Source organism: Lepus europaeus, chromosome 21, assembly GCF_033115175.1.
Source record: "Lepus europaeus isolate LE1 chromosome 21, mLepTim1.pri, whole genome shotgun sequence".
Taxonomy (NCBI): Eukaryota; Metazoa; Chordata; class Mammalia; order Lagomorpha; family Leporidae; genus Lepus; species Lepus europaeus.
Window position 1 is genome coordinate 3,466,849 of NC_084847.1, and position 20,959 is coordinate 3,487,807.

Below are 20,959 nucleotides of genomic sequence, written 5' to 3' on the forward strand. Positions count from 1 at the left end.
GGCCTCGGGTGTTGAGTGGAGAGCCTTCCCTGCAGAATTCCCTAGGAGCCAGACTACCAGCCCACCCTTCTCCTGTCCCAGAACTAACGGCAGGGCCCTCCCAGCCTCCCAGTTCTGCAGCAGCTGGCTCAAGGCCATGTTCTTGACTTTGAGAGCAGAGCTGAGACCCTGCCCAGGAGCCCAGCTCAAAGAGGAGAGAGCAGAGTTTGATGAGGAAGTCATCACTTGAGCTTTCCGGATGAGCAAGGACATCCAGAACTTGGAGCACATGGAATGGAAAACTGGATTCCTGGATGGGCACTAGGCCATGTCTTGAAACCAGCTGAGTTCTTCATCTTTCTGTCCTCTTTTCTTCAAAACTAGGCCTTGGGGAAGGCATTTGCACAATAGTCAAGATGCCGCTTGGGACCAGCACTGTGGTGTAGCAGGTAAAGCCGCCGTCCGCAATGCCAGCATTCTCTATGGGCGCTGGTTAGAGTCCTGGCTGCTCCATTTCCAATCCAGCTCTCTGCTATGGCCTGGGAAAGCAGCAGAAGGTAGTTGTGTGCCAAGTGCTTGAGCCCCTGCACCCAGGTGGGAGACCTGGAAGAGGCTCCTAGCTCCTGGCTTCCGACCGGCCCAGCTGCAGCCTTTGTGGCCATTTGGTGAGTGAACCAGCAGATGAAGATCTCTCTCTGTGTCTACTTTTCTCTGTAATACTGCCTTTCAAATAAATAAAGAAATATTTTTTAAAAAAAAAAGGGGGGGTGGCACAGTGGCACAGCGGGTTAACACCCTGGCCTGAAGCGCTGGCATCCCATATGGGTGCCAGTTCGAGACCCAGCTGCTCCACTTCTGATCCAGCTCTCTGCTATGGCCTGGGAAAGCAGTAGAAGATGGCCCAAGTCTTTGGGCCCCTGCACCTGTGTGGGAGACCCGGAAGAGGCTCCTGGCTCCTGGCTTCAGTTTGATGCAGCTCCGGCCATCGCAGCCAATTGGGGAGTGAACCAGCAGATGGAAGACCTCTCTCTCTCTCTCTCTTTCTCTCTGCCTCTCCTCTCTGTGTGTAATTCTGACTTTTAAAAAAACACTTAGATCTTCCCAACCCCAAGAAATAGATCTTCCTGATTTTAGATTTCTGAGGGGCCAGTTACCTGTCAATTCACCAAGCACTTTTTGGAAAGGGTCGTCTGTTTTACGTAATCAAAGGCTGTAACGAAGAAAGCTTCCTGTTCCCTGCCCAAACTCATCAAATACTGATGGAGCAGGAGCTCCGCCCCACCCTGGGCTAGGGCACTTGCCCACCTGACCATGTTCTCTGGTGTCCTAGCAACCAGAAACTCTGCCCTGTGTTCCGCCAGCCTGGACAGAGGCCATTCCTGCCGGACCACTGTGACTGGCTGCCTCCTTGAGCACCTGTCCGCGCAGACCCTTAGGATCACGGACAGCTAGTGCTTGTCCAGAAGGACCTGGGACCCAGCCCCGCCAGCACACCCGTCTCAGGATGAGCTTCTCGCTCACATTCATGGAGCTGGCCAACATCGCCATCCCGCAGTGCGGGGTGGTGAACTTCAAGGCCCTGCATCTCGTGCTGCAGGGCATCCTGGAGCACATCCACTTGGCCGAGCTCTCGAAGGTCCTCTCGGGGGACGAGGACTTCCTCCAGACCTCACAGATCATGTTCATGCCCAGGGAAGGAGACGCCCAGCCCATCCTCAACCCCATGAAGCGGCTCGGCAACATCTTCGACCACGTGGTGGATCGCATCAACACGATGGAGAACAAGCTGGCTGAGCTGCAGGACCAGCCCTCGACCGCCCAGCTGCTGGCGAGCAGCAAGGGGACCGGCCAGCCTGCCCAGAACCTGTGGCAGCTCATCAGGCTCCGGAAGAAAGTGGAGGGCAATGAGGAGGCCCTGACAAAGGTGAGCCCCCAGCCCGCGGGAGCCCCTACTCCCGCCGTTGCCTCACAGTGGGCTGTCCCATTCCACAGCGGGATGGCACAGAGCCTAGAGTCAGGCAGAACCAAAACTGCAGGCTTGCGTCCTGAGTCAGGCGTTGAGGACAGAAGCCAGGAACTAAAAGTTACGTGTTGTTTGATCCCACTTACGTAAAATGACCGGATCAGGCAAATCCACAGACAGAAAACAGATTGGTGGTTCCCAGGGGCTGCTGTGGTATGGGGGATGGGAAGTAACTGCCTTATGGGGGTGGGGGTTCCTCTAGGAGTGGTGAAAGTATTTGGGAGGGCCAGCACCCTGGCTCGCTTGGTTAATCCTCCACCTGCGACACCTGCATCCCATATTGGCACCTGGTTCTAGTCCCGGTTGCTCCTCTTCCAGTCCAGCTCTCTGCTGTGGCCCAGGAAGGCAGTGGAGAATGGCCCAAGTCCTTGGGCCCTGCACCCGCATGGGAGACCAGGAGGAAGCACCTGGCTCCTGGCTTCAGATCGGTGTAGCTCCAGCCGTAGCGGCCATTTAGGGGGTGAACCAATGGAAGGAAGACCTTTCTCTCTTTCTCTCTCTGTCTCTGACTAACTCTACCTGTCAAATAAAAAAAAAAAAAATGAAAGAAAGAATTTGGGAACTGTACAGAGGTGATGGTTGTACACTATTGTCAGCATACTAGATGCCACTGAGTAGTTTGTTGTAACGAGGCCAGCTGGATGTCACATGACTCTCACCTCAATAAAAACAAGACCGAGGATGTGACGTGAGGAGGCACCATGGTTCTCATGTCCTCGATGGGGACAGACTGAAAGCCAGGGAATAGAATCCTGCAAGAACTAGCCATGAGGAGAGGGAGGGGCATTGTCTCTGACAATCAGAAATGTCCAGCAGTTTGCTGAAGGTCCAACAGCCGGTGTTGGGCAGAGGTTGAATGGAAGCTGTGTAGCCCTTAGGCCTGCCTGGGACTGCAGAGCTCCCCTGCTGGAACGTAGTCAGTGTTCAGGAAAGAGTGGCCAGGAAGGGAGCAGAGAGGGGATATGTTCAGGTGATGGACAGGTGAGGAGAGAGTGGACCCTCCCACACTACTGCGGGGGTGTACACTGCTGTGTGGGGAGATTGGACCTCACACTACTGCAGGGGTGTACGATGTATGTGGAGGGAGTGGACCCTCCCACACTACTGCAGGGGTGGAAACAGTGTATGTGGAGAGAGTGGACCCTCCCACACTACTGCAGGGGTGTACACTGCTGTGTGGGGAGACTAGAACCTCACACACTACTGCAGGGGTGTACACTGCTGTGTGGAGAGACTAGAACCTCCCACACTACTGCAGGGGTGGAAACAGTGTATGTGGAGAGAGTGGACCTCCCACACTACTGCGGGGGTGTACGATGTATGTGGAGGGAGTGGACCCTCCCACACTACTGCAGGGGTGTACGATGTATGTGGAGGGAGTGGACCCTCCCACACTACTGCGGGGGTGTACACTGCTGTGTGGGGAGACTAGAACCTCCCACACTACTGCGGGGGTGTAAACAGTGTATGTGGAGAGACTAGAACCTCCCACACTACTGCAGGGGTGTACACTGCTGTGTGGGGAGACTAGAACCTCACACACTACTGCAGGGGTATACACTGCTGTGTGGAGAGACTAGAACCTCCCACACTACTGCAGGGGTGTACGATGTATGTGGAGGGAGTGGACCCTCCCACACTACTGCGGGGGTGTACACTGCTGTGTGGAGAGACTAGAACCTCCCACACTACTGCAGGGGTGGAAACAGTGTATGTGGAGAGAGTGGACCCTCCCACACTACTGCGGGGGTGTACACTGCTGTGTGGAGAGACTAGAACCTCCCACACTACTGCGGGGGTGTACACTGCTGTGTGGAGAGACTAGAACCTCCCACACTACTGCAGGGGTGGAAACAGTGTATGTGGAGAGAGTGGACCTCCCACACTACTGCAGGGGTGTACACTGCTGTGTGGAGAGACTAGAACCTCCCACACTACTGCGGGGGTGTACACTGCTGTGTGGAGAGACTAGAACCTCCCACACTACTGCAGGGGTGTACACTGCTGTGTGGAGAGACTAGAACCTCCCACACTACTGCGGGGGTGTACACTGCTGTGTGGAGAGACTAGAACCTCCCACACTACTGCAGGGGTGGAAACAGTGTATGTGGAGGGAGTGGACCTCCCACACTACTGCAGGGGTGTACGATGTATGTGGAGGGAGTGGACCCTCCCACACTACTGCAGGGGTGGAAACAGTGTATGTGGAGGGAGTGGACCCTCCCACACTACTGCGGGGGTGTACACTGCTGTGTGGGGAGACTAGAACCTCACACACTACTGCAGGGGTGTACACTGCTGTGTGGAGAGACTAGAACCTCCCACACTACCGCAGGGGTGGAAACAGTGTATGTGGAGGGAGTGGACCCTCCCACACTACTGCAGGGGTGTACGATGTATGTGGAGATAGTGGACCCTCCCACACTACTGCAGGGGTGTAAACAGTGTATGTGGAGAGAGTGGACCCTCCCACACTACTGCGGGGGTGTACACTGCTGTGTGGGGAGACTAGAACCTCACACACTACTGCAGGGGTGTACACTGCTGTGTGGAGAGACTAGAACCTCCCACACTACCGCAGGGGTGGAAACAGTGTATGTGGAGGGAGTGGACCCTCCCACACTACTGCGGGGGTGTACGATGTATGTGGAGAGAGTGGACCCTCCCACACTACTGCAGGGGTGGAAACAGTGTATGTGGAGAGAGTGGACCTCCCACACTACTGCAGGGGTGGAAACAGTGTATGTGGAGAGAGTGAACCTCCCACACTACCGCAGGGGTGGAAACAGTGTATGTGGAGGGAGTGGACCCTCCCACACTACTGCAGGGGTGTACGATGTATGTGGAGAGAGTGGACCTCCCACACTACTGCAGGGGTGTACGATGTATGTGGAGGGAGTGGACCTCCCACACTACTGCAGGGGTGTACGATGTATGTGGAGAGAGTGGACCTCCCACACTACTGCGGGGGTGTACGATGTATGTGGAGGGAGTGGACCTCCCACACTACTGCGGGGGTGTATGATGTATGTGGAGAGAGTGGACCTCCCACACTACTGCAGGGGTGGAAACAGTGTATGTGGAGAGAGTGGACCTCCCACACTACTGCGGGGGTGTACGATGTATGTGGAGGGAGTGGACCCTCCCACACTACTGCGGGGGTGTATGATGTATGTGGAGAGAGTGGACCTCCCACACTACTGCAGGGGTGGAAACAGTGTATGTGGAGGGAGTGGACCCTCCCACACTACTGCAGGGGTGTACGATGTATGTGGAGAGAGTGGACCTCCCACACTACTGCAGGGGTGTACGATGTATGTGGAGGGAGTGGACCTCCCACACTACTGCAGGGGTGGAAACAGTGTATGTGGAGAGAGTGGACCTCCCACTCTACTGCAGGGGTGGAAACAGTGTATGTGGAGAGAGTGGACCTCCCACACTACTGCAGGGGTGTACGATGTATGTGGAGGGAGTGGACCTCCCACACTACTGCAGGGGTGTACGATGTATGTGGAGGGAGTGGACCTCCCACACTACTGCAGGGGTGGAAACAGTGTATGTGGAGAGAGTGGACCCTCCCACACTACTGCAGGGGTGTACACTGCTGTGTGGGGAGATTGGACCTCACACTACTGCAGGGGTGGAAACGGTGCTACCTCTCTGGTGAACAGTCCTGGCGGTGCCAAAGCCTGTGAGTGCACTTCCACCCTGGGTGTGCGCCAAGGAAAATTGCAGACAGGTGCTGAGATAAAACCTGTCCACCAGTGTTCACGGCAGCGTTACAACAGCCAGGTAGAAACAGCCCGAATGCCTGTCTGCAGGGGCGCTGCTGTGGAAGCCTGGTGCCACCTCTGTGAGCCTCGTGGCCGTGAGCAGCCCAACCTCTTCCATCTCTGTGTTCTCTGGAAGGTGGAGCTCATGCTGATGGCCTTGATGAGCTACTGTTGGGGAAGGTGCGCTTAAGGATCCACGGCACCGGGTGAGGGCCAAGTGACTCTTAACTGCTGGTATTAATTAGTCTGTGGCATTCCCTTCTCGCTGCTGCCTGAACAGTTAACAAAGCTAGTGCCTTCCAACGGTGCAGATCTATTACCTTACAGTGCTAGAGCTCAGAAGTCTGAATCGGTCTCACTGGTCGAGCATTGAGGTGGCGCCAGGACAGCGTCCCCGCTGCAGGTCCTGGAGGAGACTCTTTCCCTGCCTCTTCAGCTCCTGGAAGCTGCCCGCATCCCTGACTCGTGGCCCCCTCTGTCACCTTCACAGCCAGCAGCCTGGCGTCTCCACCCTGCTATGCTCCTGTCCTTAAACGTCTCTCTGACCCTGACCATCTTCTGAGGACCCCCTAATTCCATGGCCCTCACTGAGACAAACAGATCCCCTCCCTTTCAACAGTCTTCCTTTAGTCACACCTGCCAGGGTGTGCGTCTAAATCTGCACAGGCACAGGTTTGGGGATTGAGGCCGTGGACATCGTTACGGACTGTGAGTCACTGTCTCACACCTGTTGAACACCTGCCATGTGCTGGCCCTTGGCCAGGTGTTGAGGTCAGAGAGGGAGTCCTTGACCTCTGAGCACTCGATTGGCAGGGGGGAGGCAGTCAGGTGGAGGATGAGGTTGGATGTGGTTGACAGTTTGGCCAGGTTCAGGGCTGAGAGTGTGCCTGATTCAGGGCGGGGCCCCGGCAGGGAGACTGTTTCCGAGTGCTCCCCCTGTAGCCAGACGTCCAGGGGAAGGAAGGCCCGTGTAGGGCAACTTCCAAGAGCAGCCCACCCTTGCCTCTGCTCCCTGCTGGTCTCTGATGCCCCAGCTGAGCTCCCGCTGATGAAGAAGATGCCAGGGAGCAGTGGAGAATGGTCAGGTGCCGCAGACGGCGACCGTCCCACTCAGCCATGTGACTTAGAGAGGGATGTTCTCGTCCACACCATGGTCTTTTCATCTCATTTGTGCAGGGAGTTAGAGGCTCGGTTTTCAAGGCTTTAAAAACACGTTAGGAAGTGTAAGATCCATATAGATGGGGCCTGCATGGAGCTGTAGCAGGTTAAGTTGCTGTCTGTGACACTAGCATCCCACATGGGTACTCGTTCAAGTCCCGGCTGTTCCACTTCCTATCCAGCCCTCTGCCACTGTGCCTGGGAGAGCAGAGGAGGATGGCCCAAGTACTTGGGCCCCTGCCCCCACGTGGGAGACAGATGAAGCCCCTGGCTCCTGGCTCCTGGCTGGCCCAGCCCTAGCGGTTGCAGCCATTTGGGGAATGATCTCTCTCTCTCTCTCTCTCTCTAGCTCTGCCTTTCAAATAAATAAAATATTTAAAAAAAAAAAGTAGACCAAACTGGTACTCTAATTAGCGTCCATATGGGATGCTGGCACACCAGGCAGCAGCTGAACCTGCTGGCCCACAGCGCCAGCCCCCCAGATCTGTTTCCACCCACCCTCCCTTCTGAGCCCCAGAAGCACATTTGATTTGACCCAGGCATTGTGCCTTGGCTCTAGGTCATCTGCATGGTGAGGGCAGGCGTGAGATCGGTACCATCCTGCACAGGTCCAGGGTAGCTGGGGGTCAGTCAGGGTGACGATGAGCCGCTCAGCCAGTGATTGCCCACCCCTTCATGGAGGTGGCACACCCTGGATCTTCCTTGCACTGCTGTGTGCCCAGCTGCAGTGTCTGACAGCCTCTGCCTGGGAGTCAGGGTGATTTTCAGAGTATCAGGGGTTAACCCTCTTCTTTTTGAAATTGAGGATAAAGTCACAAAATATAAACCATTTAAAAATGTGTATTTTTATCCTCTTGGAGAGAGAGAGAGATGTTTCATCTCTTGAGTCACTACCCAAATGCCTACCACAGCCAGTACAGTGCCAGGCTGAAGCTAGGAGCCCAGAACTCCATGTGTCTCCCACATGGGTAGCAGGGGCCCAAGCACTTGAGCCATCCTCAATAACGACCTCCCAGGATACATGAGCAGGAAGCTGGGTTGGAAATGGAGCAGCCACAGTGGCTGCTGGAACCACTGTGCCACAATGCCTAGCCCGCAATCGACTTTTTCAAGTGAACAGTTCAGTGATACTTCATCCAATGGCAGTGTTCCGACTGCCACTTCTATCTGGTTCTAAACTGTCTCTGTCACCGCGAAAGGAAACCCCTGCCTTCCCAGTTGCTCCTCCTCCCTCCAGCCCCAGCAGCCAGCAGTCTACTTCCTGTGTGCAGCTCTGCCCGTCTTGGACACTCAGCAGAGAGGCAGTCACCCCTGCGTGCTCTCCCGAGCCCGGCTCTTCTCGCTGAGTGCGCTGTCCTCAAGGATCCTGTCTGCTGGGGCGGCGGTCGGGGCTCTGTTCCTCTCACTCCCTTCTTTGTGTGGACTGGTCTTTACTTGATCCAGTCATCCCTGGTTGGTTCGGTTAAGATGCTCCTCAAGCAGAGAAAACATGTTAGCTGAAGGGTGTCTGTCGGGAGCCAAGGAACACCTGAATGTCCAGGCCATGGTGGTGGACAGCAGGGCCCAGCTGGACAGGCTCCTGGATCCTGCAGGCCAGAGGATAGCCCTTGTGCCTCTAAACTTCCACTTGCCAGCCTCTGGGTTTTAAGGTTATAATATTGTGCAAGAGAACGGCATCGCTACTTGACCCCAGGCCTTCTCATCTCCCCCCACCAGCCCAATCAGCCCTGGCCAGCAAATGAATCCTAAGTGAGGGACAGGTACTTGGCCTAGCAGTTGAGGTGCCAGGCGAGACACCTGCAGCCCAGCTCCAGCTCCTGACTCTGGCTTCCTGCTGTGATGAACACCTGGGAGCAGCAGTGAGGACTCAGTACCCAGGTCCCTGCCACCCGCTGGGAAACCTGGATTGAGTTCCTGGCTTCAGCCCAGCCCCAGCCATTGGGGGCATCTGGGAAAGAGAACCAGTGCATAGGAACTCTCTGGCTCTCTGCCTCTTAAGTATATGAAGAAGGAGCAAACCCTCAGTGAGAAAATGCATGGGAAGTGCCCAGCACGTAGCTCAAGTTCCAGGTCCCCGTCTGGAGCTGCTATTACTGTTGCTCAGAGATTTGCCTGAGTAGAGAAACTGACATGCATTGTGATCCCAGCAGTGCCAGGCACCCCCGACTCCCTGCAGGAACCCAGTCTGTCCAGGGCGGGACCTGCATCAGGCAAGAGGCCAGACAGAGCATGAATGAACCTTCCCCCCTTCACGGTGCTGAGTGAAAGGAGCCAGACAGGAGGGCCAGGGACTGTGTGCTTCCCTCCGCATGAAGCATCCGGAACAGGCAAATCCATAGACAGAGATGCGTCCCTGGTTCCCAGGGCTGAGGGCAGGGACTTCCTTCTGGGAGACTCAGGTGTCTGAGAGAGTGGTGCATGGACATCGTGCCGTCAAATTGAGCCCTTTAAAAGGAGATGCATTTTACCACAGCAGAAGCAGAGACTGGCAGAATGCATTGTTTAAACATCAAACGTAATTAACCATATTTTATCTATAAGGGAAACCCATTTGACTCAGATATAAAAAAGTTGTAAGAGAAAGGATAGAAAAAGATACTCTGTGTGGGTTAGGACGCCCCGATCTAATGCTGGAGTGCCTGGGTTTGGTTCCTGGCTCCTGATCCTGATTCCAGCTTCCTGCCAGTGCAGACCCTGGGAGGCCAGTGCACACCCGTGGCAGTGGCTTAAGTGACTGGGCCCCTCCCACCCACAGGAGAGACTTGGATTGGATTCTTGGCTCCTGGCTGCAATCTGGCCCATTCCTGGAACTTGTGGGCATTTGGGGGAGTGAACAGCAGTGGAAGAACTCTGTATGTGTGTCTCCCTCTGCCTCTAGGAGGGAGGAAGGGAGGAGGGGAAAGAAAGAAAGATAAAACCCTCTGTGCGGGTAGGAGCCAAAGCAAAGCTGGAGCTTTGGTGTCATGGCCAAGGCAGGTTACCGGCCTCGGGCAAGCAGGACACAGCTGTGCAGGGGGCCGGCTCCCCCACCCCCACCCCCACCCCCAGCCCGCCTTGAGGGATGAAGGCTCTCGGGTACCCTGAGCAGCTCAAGAGGGTGACCCACCCAGCTCCTCAAAGGGCTGGCAGACAGGTTGGGGCCTGGCTCTGCGGCCCTGAGAGGACTGTTTGTGCACCCAAGGAATGTCCCCAGCGTTTGAGAACATTGCCTGGTCCTAGCCCGAGGGAGGTTGCCCAGGGTTACCGCAGTGGCCCATTGAATGGGGTTGCCGTGGTAGCTGCTTAGCCAAGTGCAGCCGGCAGCAGTGAGGCTCACGGTGTGGTGCTGGTGCTGGGGTCACTTGATGCCACCCCTCCCCCCTCGCTCTGGGCTGCCTGTGTTAGTGTCCCTGCTACTGTTACTAGGCACTCCTCATGGGGGTGGGGGACAGAAGCCTGCCTGCCTCAGCACCCACCCCAGGCAGGGCAGGTGATGCCTGAGGACCAGGGTGACCTCAAGGGGGCGCCTTCCCCTCACTGGGCAGGAGGCCTGAGGGGGCAGACCAGGGGCTGGTGCGATTGGTCAACACACTGCTGCATTGGGGGCTTTTGTGCTATGATGGTTATCGGTAGCAGGGTTAGGTTCCAGCACTATGGGCATTTTGAGCCAGCTAGTTCCTTGGAGTCTGAGACTGTCCTGTGGATTGTAGGATATTCAGCAGCGCCCTTGGCCCCTATTTAGTGAATATCAGAGAGCACCCTCTGGTTGTGACAACCAAAAATGTCCCCAGACATTGCCTGGCGGTTAGAAAACCCAGCCTGCGCTTCTCACGCCTGCCTGTGCACCAGTGCCACCTAGTGGGATATTTTAGAATTGCACCACGACTCTCCCCTCCCCCAAAAGCCCCCATTCAGCCCCTAGGAACAGCCTTGAATTTGTTTCAGGAAGCCGCCTTTGGAAGTTCCTGTGTGTCTGCTTGGTGCCTCAGTTTTCCCATTGGTACTGACGACTTAGCCAGCAGCACGAGAGAAACTCATTCTAACACTGTTTCTGTAAAGTTTAAGGTCCCAATTTTAATAAAAATTTTTAAAAGATTATTTATATTATTTGAAAGGAAGATGGCTGGCCCTGTGGTGCAGCAGGTTAACGCCCTGGCCTGAAGCGCCGGCATCCCATATGGGCACCGGTTCAAGATCCAGCTGCTCCACTTGCGATCCAGCTCTCTGCTATGGCCTGGGAAAGCAGTAGAGGGTGGTCCAAGTCCTTGGGCCCCTGCACCTGTGTGGGAGGCCTGGAAGAAGCTCCTGGCTCCTGGCATCATTGGATTGGCACAGCCCTAGCTGTTGCAGCCAGTTGGGGGAATGAACCAGCGAATGGAAAACCTCTCTCTCTCTCTCTCTCTCTCTCTCTCTCTATCTGCCTTTCCTCTCTCTGTGTAACTCTTTCAAATAAATAAATAAATCTTTAAAAAAGAAAGAAAGAAAGTTATAGAGACCCTAAATGGCGTAACAACAAGAACTGGGGCAGGCCGAAGCCAGGAGCATGGATCTCCATCCGAGTATCCCACCTGGGTGGCAGGGGCCCAAGTACTTGAGCCACCCTCCGAGGCTTTTCCAGGTACATCAGCAGGGAGCTGGATCTGAAGTGGAGCAGCCGGGACTCAGCTGGTGCTAACATACATGTCAGTGCTGGTGTCACAAGTGGTGGCTTTACCCACTGCACTACAATGCTGGCCCCGAGTCTTGGAATTTTTTTAAGATTTATTTATTCATTTGGGAGAGAGAGAGAGAGCTCTTCCATCCACTGATTCACTTCCCAGATAGCCACAATGGCCAGAGCTGTGCCGATCTAAAGCCGAGCCAGGAGCTTCTTCCAGATCTCCCACATGGGTGCAGGGGCCCAAGGACTTGGCCATCTGCTACTACTTTCCCAGGCCATAGCAGAGAGCTGGATTGGAAGAGGAGCAGCTGGGACTCGAACCGGCACCCATATAGGATGCTAGCTTACAGGTGGCAGCTTTACCCACTACACCATAGCGCTGTCCCCGTCTTACGGAATTTTAGCACGTCATTGTTGCTTTCCTGATTTCAAAATCCCCTCCCTGTCCCATTGTTCCCAAAAGCTTTGTGCAGTACTTTGTGTATTGTACAAAGTAAAAGACCATACATTTACAGCAGTTTTTGAATGTTTCATCATATCACTTAGGGGTGCAGAGAGCACTTTGGGGCCTTTGAGAATCAGGGCCCATGTTTCTGTACCAGCAGAACGAAGCCCATGGGGTGTCATGCGCTTCCTTCCCAGAGTGCTGCGGTGCTTGGGGGGGGGGGGTTGTTACCATGCCTGTCTCCCGGAGCTCTGCTATGTGGGCACCTGGGCCAGTCTAGCTGCTTGTGTGAGATGGAGTTTGCTTCAGATCCCCTTATCAGGCCCCCTGTGGCCTTCTTAAGCTCTGGATCCTAGTTCAGGTGCAGTATTTGTGAAGCCCCTGCACAGGAGAGGAAGAGGGAGATGGAGAGGGAGCAAGTGTGGGCAAGCTTCAAGTGCCCACGAGTACGGGGCTGCCGCACATCTCGGGGGGCTTCTGGGGAGGGAAGCTTTCCAGGACTCCCTTCCCCCAGAACCCAGCTCCCTGAATCCTGAATGTCACCTGTGAGTCCAGGACAGAGGCCCTAGGGAGAGAAGAGACCTCGACCCTTGACCCTTTCCCAGGGCCCCTCTGCTGCCCCCTCTTTCCTAGGACAGGAGTCCAGGGCACATCCCCAGGCATGGGAGGCGCCGGCTGCATCTGCAGGGAAAGATGTTTCACTGTGCCTATCTTAAGGGGACAGAGTCGTTTATAGGAAAATACCACTGCTCCTTCTGTATGTGGACCTTGACCATGGAGTGGCCTGTAAGGTTCTGCCGTCTTTTCCCGGCCTTGCCCCGTACTTAACCTGTGTTGGGTGCAGAGAGTTCTACTCAAGATGTTAGATCCCCAGCTGGCTGCAGGGGCTGGGCCAGGCTGAAACCAGGAACCTGGAAAACCATCTGGGTTTCCACTACGGATGGCAGGGGACCAAGCAGTTAGATCCTTTTCTGCTGCATTCCCAGGTGCACTAAAAAGGAGCTGGGCGAGAAGTGGAGCAGCAAGGACTCAGACCAGCACTCTGCTGTGGGATGCTGGCTTTGCAGGCAGAGGCTTAACCCACTGCACCGTGCTGTCAGCCCTGGCCCTCTTCACTGTGACACACATCATTTTGTTGCTCTGATCTTGTCTTTCTTTTTTTTTTTTTTAAAGATTTTAATTTATTTGAAAGAGTTACAGAGAGAGAAGGAGAGGCAGAGATGGGGGTGGTCTTCCAACTGCTGGTTTACTCCCCAATCGTCCGCAACAGCTGGAGCTGTGCTGATCCAAAGCCAGGAGCCAGAAGTGTCTTCTGGGTCTCCCACGTGGGTGCAGGGGCCCAAGCACTTGGGCCATCTTCTACTGCTTTCCCAGGCCATAGCAGAGAGCTGGACTGGTAGTGGAGCAGCCAGCATCTGAACTGGTGCCCACATGGGATGCCGGCACCACAGACTGTGGCTTTACCTGCTACACCACAGTGCCGGCCCCCTGATCTTGTCTTAAAGTCTACTTTGTCTGATTTTAGTGTAGCGTCTTTAATTCTTTCCTTAATTACTTATTTGAAAGGCTAAGTTATAAAAAGAGAGGGAGAGAGAAAATCGATCTTTCATCTGCTGATTCACTTCCCAAATGGTTACAACAGCTGGGGCTGGGCCAGGCTGAAGCCAGGAGGCAGGAGCTCCATCCGAGTTTCTTACATGGGCGGCAGGGACCCAAGGACTTGGGCCATCTTCTGCTGCTTTCCGAGGCATGTGAGCAAGGAGCTGGATCAGAAGTGGAGCATCCGGGACTTGAACCGCTGTTCATATGAAATACTGGTGTTGCAGATACCTGCTTAACTGCACCACAGCGCCAGCCCCTCTAGTTCTTTTTCGTTTATTGCTTGCGTGGTTATCTTTTTCTGATCTTTTACTTTCAACCTATTTGTGTCATTGAGTCTAAAATACATCTCTTTAAAAATGTGGCTTTTTAAAATTTGTTTGTAAGGCAGAGTGACAGAGAGAAAGAGATTTTTTTTTTTTTTTTTGACAGGCAGAGTGGACAGTGAGAGAGAGACAGAGAGAAAGGTCTTCCTTTTGCCGTTGGTTCACCCTCCAATGGCCGCCGCGGCCGGCGCACCGCGCTGATCCGAAGCCAGGAGCCAGGTGCTTCTCCTGGTCTCCCATGTGGGTGCAGGGCCCAAGCACTTGGGCCATCCTCCACTGCACTCCCTGGCCACAGCAGAGAGCTGGCCTGGAAGAGGGGCAACCGGGACAGGATCGGTGCCCCAACCGGGACTAGAACCCGGTGTGCCGGCGCCGCAAGGCGGAGGATTAGCCTAGTGAGCCGGCCGAAAGAGATCTTGCATCTGCTGGTTCACTCCCTGAATACCTGCAACTGCCAGGACTAGTCCAGGCTGAAGCCAGGAGGCAGGAAGTTGGTCTCAGCCTCCCACGTGGGTGGCAGGGACTCATGTATTTGAACTATCACCTGCTATGTCACAATAGCAGGAAGCGAGTTCGGAAGTACAGAGTGCCCAGGACTTGAACAAGGCACTCTGATACAGCATGGGGCAACCCAGGAGGCAGCTTAACCTATGGTACCACGGTGGCTGCCTCTAAAATGTATCTTGTATAGATAAAATTTAATGCAGTTACATTTAATGTGATTATTTGACAAAGATTATTTATTTTTCTAAATGACTACATAACTTTGCTTTAGGCCTTCTGTACAAGTTATCACCTTTTAAAGAAAAGTTATTTATTTATGTGAAAAAGCTACAGAGAGAGAGGAAGAGGCACAGAGAAATCTTTCATCCTCTGATTCACTCTCCAGATGGCTGCAACAGCCAGGGCTGGGCAAAGCCAAAGCCAGGATCCAGGAGCTTCTTCCAGATCTCCTATATAGGTAACAGGGCCCCAAGCACCTGGGCCATCTTCTGTTGCCTTTCCCAGACCATCAGCAGGGAGCTGGATCAGAAGTGGAGTAGCCAGGGAGGGACTGTGGAGGGCCAGCATTGTGGTACCGTGGTTAAACTGCTTGTATATCTAAGTGCCGGTTCTAGTCCCAGCTACTCGACTTCCCATCCAGCTCCCTGCTGATGAGCCTATGAGGGTGGCAGATGATCATTGCCTGAGTGCTTGGACCCTTGCTACCCACATGAGACCTGGACAGAGTTCCTGGGTACTAGCTGTGGCCTAGCCTAGTCCTGGCTGCTGTGGGTATTTGGGGAGTGAATCAGGGGATAGAAGAGATCTCTCTCTCTCTCACTGTTCCTTGCAAATAAATAAATAAATCATTAAAATATTGAAAGGGTAAATGCAGCATGACTCCCCTGCTTCTGGTCCTCCAGCGGCTCACGCCCAGGGGTGGGCTGTGCTCCCTCCCTCCGTGGTCACCCTGACTGGCTTGCATCACACACAGAAAAGGCTTGAGACGCTCCACGGAGTAACTCCTGATTGCTGAATACATTCAAACTCGGAGTTGCGTCTTTCCCACCCAGGCTGCCTGGATCTCAGAGCACTGCTCATTTTGGTGTCAGTTGCTGGGCTCGGAACACATTTCCGCCTAGGCCTTGGGGGAGCCCAGGAACCCTGACTGCCAGCAGGAAGCCTTCACACTCGCCTCCCGTCTCCCCAGCCGCGCCAGCTTCACCTATTCCCCTCCTGTCTCCCTCTTCAGTCCATAAATACACTGCAGGACTTGCTCACTGGCCTTTGCGGGCTCAAGACCACCACGGAAACGCTCAGGAAAGACGTGGACATGCTGAAGGACATGTTTGAAAAGGTAAGCCCCCGGCAACCCCCACGGCCGCGCTACTGTCTGGTGCCTCGGGGGACAAGGAGAATCTAGGAAGTGTGTTCCTAGCCAGCAGATACAGCCGTGAGGGGAGGAGAGGAGGGGCCGACTTGGGCAGCCACTTGGCCTGTCCTGAGCACTCCGTGGCCCTCCCAGGCACGCACCCTACTCTGTTTTAGGCGTTTCTGAGTGACAGAGAACCAGTTTATCCTGGCTTAGGGAAAATAAGAGCATGGATCGTCTCATTTCTAAAAAGCCCAGGGATGCCTTCAGGTACAGCCAGATCTAGGTGCTCACATCGACACACACACCCCCCCCCCCCCCCCCGCTGCCTTCATCTGGTTTTCCCCCAAGTCTTGGCAGTTCTGCCTGGGCTTCCACCAACTGAACAGAGACAGAGTGCCTCATCCTCTGTCGAAAGCTCTGCACGGAAGACTGGGGTAAACCCAGTTGTGTGCACACATGCTGGCTCCTGCTGTAGCCGCAAGCCATAACCCTTAACACATTCTAAGCCTGTGCCGTGGCATCGGAAGACTACAGAATCCCCGAAGCATGCTGTTCCCCAGCCGGTGAGTCAGGCTAGGGTCAGAAGCAGGGTCTGCCACCCCCAATCTGGTGGTGTGGCTGAAATTTAACAACTCATCCCAGATAGCATGATCCACGGTCAGCTGTGCATTTGCGCCTCATAGAAACCGAGAACTGTGGTCTTAGGTTGGGCAGCTCCCGTCTGAGCAGGAAGGGCAGTCAGGAATCTATGTCCAGAAACACCAGAAAGGACCCCTTGGACAGAGGTATTTGAAAAGCAATCCTCCCCAGCCCCCCTGTTGGAGATCCTTACTGTGCTTTTGTCCCTTCACGGCTCGGAGAAGCCCTGCATTCCCCAAACTTGCGTGCCCTGGGAACCCTCTTCCCCTTCCCTGAGCAGCTCTGGCCTTTCTGAGGCCCACGATCACCTCGCCTAGTGGGGAGCAGCAGGATGGGACCAGAACCTACACCCACTGCTCATGAACTCGGCCCCTTCCACAGTTCCCCTTGGAAAGACTGGGTTTCTTGTTTGAAGACCTGAGCATGCTGAACCGTAAGATGAGCCAGCTGTGGCGGGAAGTGGTGAGGGCTGCCGCCCCTGGCCTCCCTCCCCAGGGCGCTGGAGGTGGGGAAGGGTGAGGATCAGACCAGGTTTCTGTGCACCTAGGGAGGGTGGTGTGGGTGGGGAGCTGCCCCAGGGGTCGTGCCCTGCAGGCTCGTGGCTGATCCCCATCCCCCCCTGCAGAATACCATCCAGCACAAGATCAGCAGCATCCCCAAACCTGAGGACATGGTGCTGTGGACCAACCTCCATGAGGCCATGTTCCCCGCCGTGAGTGAGGGAGGCCCAAGAAGAGCAGTGGGCGGTGGGGGGAAGGCCAGCCCAGCCCCTCAGCCCCTCTCCTGCAGGGAGCTGCCGCGTTCAACCTGGAGCTGTCCGACACGTGGGAGGTCCCGGAGCAGCTCCTGCCTGGCGGCCCTCAGCAGCCCGAGCACCTCCAAGCTGTTAGTTACCCTCGCATCCCACAGCCCAGCAGAACCCCCAGGCTCCTACAGAGTGCCTGGCAGTATGAGGCCCCGGAGCTCCTACCAGAGCACGAGTCTGGCTACCAAGTTCCACTCAGTAGCGACCCGGGGCCAGGCCAGCCTCAGATGCCCAGGCCTGAGTCTGGGCCTGGACCTGCCCCAGGCACTGGGCCCCCACCAGCCAGAGAATGGTCTTTGCCACCCAGAGGTGGGCCCCAAGCTGTGGTGGACTCGGGCTTTTTCCATCCTGGCCCAAGCCTGTCAAGCTTCCTACAGCAACCTCCATTCCCGTTTTCCAGGGCTCCACCCCCAGCCACAGAGTTGGGGTCTGCATGGCCCCGTGCAGTGCAGCCCTACCACCCTAGCCAGCAGGAGGCCCACCAGCTCCCCACTATCGAAGAAAAGGGAGACGAACATTATGCCCACTATGCGACAGCCTCTCAGGGGGGGACTCCCAGGGATGGGGCCCCCAAGAAAGTACACCCTATCGTCCCCCCACCTCCCGCTCATCCCATGAGAACCACTGCTGCCATTGCTGCTGCTGCGGCTGCAACCTATGCGGCTGCCGCGGCCTCAGCAGCCAAAGCGGCCAAGGCTGCCGCCGCCAAGGAGGTCAAGGTTGCCCCCGCCACCAAGCTGGCGGCCGCAGCAGCCGAGGGAGCTGCCGCGGGGCCCCTCAGGGTGTATGCAGATGTCCTGGGCGCGGGGTCCTCCCGCGGGGCAACAGGATCCCTGGCCTTCAGCGAGGACAGTGAGGAGCCGGAAGATTCGGACACGGACTCTCCCCTGTATCGTGCTGTCAGCCACGCTCCCGGAGTGACCCTGTCCCAGGCCACGCAGGCCGTGTCCCCTGACGACAAGAAGAGGGCTGTCAAGAATTCCTTGGGCCACATGGCCCAGATTTCTGTCAGACACGACTCCCTGAAGGAAGAGTTCACGCGGCTATCCAACAGCCTTCAGCAGCGCCTGCTGTATCTAGGTAGGCCCGGCCCGGCCTGGGGAGGGCAGCAGGGCCTCCGGCCTGCCCTGGGGCCTGGAGAAGACCTCTCGTTCAGCTTTGCCTACAGAGTCTCTTAACTGTTGGCTGTTCATTTCTTTGGCTTAAGTGTTAGCATCGTACTGTAAGACCCCTTAAGCAGGCGTCCCACAAATTGACCGGACCCCAGAAACACAGACTCCACTCCAACCGATGCAATAGCAAGAGGAAGTTTATTTCATTTGCAAATGGGCCGTCTCAATAGCACCCCCTAGTGTAGTGCAGAGAGAGAGCGGCCCCGAACATTAGCTTTACAGAGTATTTAAAGCTAAAAACCACAGCATTAGCATACTTAATTGTGTTACAATCCTATTGGGCAAGCTACAGGTTACTAGCACTCTATTGGGTAAATTAATGGTTGCTAGGTAAGGGGCTTGGGATGGGGGTCGCGGGCAGTTTCTTCTTATCAGCTAAAGCAAGCAGAGCGGGGGTGGTAAGGGCTGTCCGTGCTTGGCGGGTTTTTCTTTTTTCCTTATCAGCTTAAGCAAGCAAAGACGAGGATGGCAGTAAAACAGTAAAACCTTGGTATGTCACAACAGGATGAGGGGCTGCAGGGCGGCAGTAAAGCAGTAAAACCTTGGTATGTCACAAGATAAGGGTTGGGGGCTTTCCGTCCTTCCCTGTTTTCTAAAGATATCGCATGCAAGCTTAGCCAACTCGTACAGAAGCAAGAAAAATGCGGTTAGCCTTAGTTCCTCCATTTTTGTCCCTCAGTTAGCCCTTACAGTACTAGTCTTTTTTTTTTTTTTTTTTAGATTTATTTATTTATTTGAAAAGCAGAGTTACAGAGAGATCTTCCATCCTCTGGTTCACTCCCCAAATGGCTGCAACAATCAGGCAAGCCTGGGCCAGGCAGAAGCCAGGAGCCAGGAGCTTCTTCTGGGTATCCCACGTGGATGCAGGGGCCCAAGCACTTGGGCCATCTTTCGCTGCTTTCCCAGGCGCATCAGCAGGGATCTGGATAGGAAGTGGAGCAGTCGAGACATGAAATAATGCCCATATGGGATGCCTGTGCCTCAGGCTGTGCCCTTAACCCACTGCACCAGAGTGCTGGCCCCTAGTCTATTTTATAATAAATCTGCAGTGAGGTCTTATTTTAGGAGAGAGTCAGGAGGGAAATGGCGCACTAAGCTCACTGTCTGAAGGCCGTGCCGCACAGCCCCCATGGCAGTCCTGTGCAGCGTTTTGGCAGGTCCAGGTCAGCCCCTGTGAGCAAGCACACTGAACAAACCCCAGCAGTCAGCTGGGGATGAGGAGCAAAACTGTGTACCCCTAAAGAGCCCAGTCAGGCTCTGAGTGGCATGGGGACCCCTCGATCCGTACCTCCATCTCATGGCCATGATGAGGGAGTGGAGAGCGGAATGGGACAGTCCAGTAGAGTGGACTGCTAGGCCCCTGCTAATTGGGGTGGGGCCCAAGCATTTGTATTTCTAACCCATTCCCCATGATGCTGGTGCTAATGCTGTAACCCCCAAAAACCCACTTTGAAGATCCATTGCTGTATACTCTGCGTCTTTTTTTTTTTTTTTAAAGATTGATTTATTTATTTCAAAGGCAGAGTTATAGAAAAGTAGAGGCAGAGAGAGAGAGTCTTCCATCCTCTGGTTCACTCCCCGAAATGGTCACAACAGCCAGAACTGGGCTGATCTGAAGCCAGGAGACTGGAGCGTCTTCTTGGTCTCCCACATGGGGTGCAGGGGCCCAAGGACTTGGGCCATCTTCTGCTGCTTTTCCAGGCAGAAGCTGGATCTGAAGTGGAGCAGCCAGGACTTGAATCGTTGCCCATATGAGATGCCAGCACTGCAGGCTGTGGCTTTACTCGCTACACCACAGTGCTGGCTGCAACTCTGTGCATCTTTATCTTTCTTTTTCACTATCAGACAAGTCCAGTAGTTGAATTCACCTTAGTCACTTCCATATGTGACACTTTCCCTGATGCTATTCTACAAATCTTTTTTTTTTTTAATTAATGGTTTGTTTATTTGTTTGACAAGCAGACCTATGGAGGGAGGGGGTGGGAGATATATATAGATATAGATATAGATATAGATATAGATATATCTTCCAATCACTGGTTCATTCCCCAAATGGCTGCAACGGCCGGGGCTGAGCCAGGCTGAAGCCAGGAGCCAGGAGCTTCATCTGGGTCTCCCACGTGCATACAGGGGCCCAAGCACTTGGGCCATCTTCTGCTGCTTTCCCAGGTGCATGAGCAGGGAGCTGGATCAGAAGTGGAGCAGCTGGGACTTGAACCAGATCCCATATTGGATGCTGGCACTGAAGGCAGCAGCTTTACCCGCTACACCACAGTGCCAGGCCCTGTTCTACAAATCTTAAGAAAAAAGGAATTATACTTTCATGTAGCTGGAAAGAACCATACCTATTACAGTGAATACTGATGCACAGCTAACATTAAGATAGGAATAAATTCAAAATGCAAAGAAGGGTGGGCATTCTGGCACAGCGGGTCAAGCCACGGAGATGCCCACACCCCTCACAGTGTCTGTGCTGCCCGTACTGGCGGTCCAGCTTCCTGCTTACGTTTTCCCCAGTAGGCAGTAGATATGGCCAAGTACTT

The 20,959-nt window shown here is 54.7% G+C and overlaps 1 protein-coding gene across 8 annotated transcripts in view; it reads left to right on the forward strand.

The window, feature by feature from the left end:
• The window catches only part of C21H16orf96 (chromosome 21 C16orf96 homolog), a 92,663-nt gene that overhangs the window by 23,296 nt on the left and 48,408 nt on the right, over positions 1-20,959 (forward strand). For 3 of the 8 annotated variants that reach the window (XM_062180968.1, XM_062180971.1, XM_062180970.1), the window contains exons 1-5: positions 1,484-1,903; positions 15,678-15,782; positions 16,821-16,901; positions 17,065-17,151; positions 17,229-18,324. In XM_062180968.1, the coding sequence (XP_062036952.1) occupies positions 1,484-1,903; positions 15,678-15,782; positions 16,821-16,901; positions 17,065-17,151; positions 17,229-18,324 (1,789 nt within the window). Of the gene's footprint in view, positions 1-1,483; positions 1,904-15,677; positions 15,783-16,820; positions 16,955-17,064; positions 17,152-17,228; positions 18,325-20,959 lie in introns of those variants that run through there. The other 5 variants (XM_062180974.1, XM_062180975.1, XM_062180976.1 and 2 more) reach the window with 3 other exon arrangements.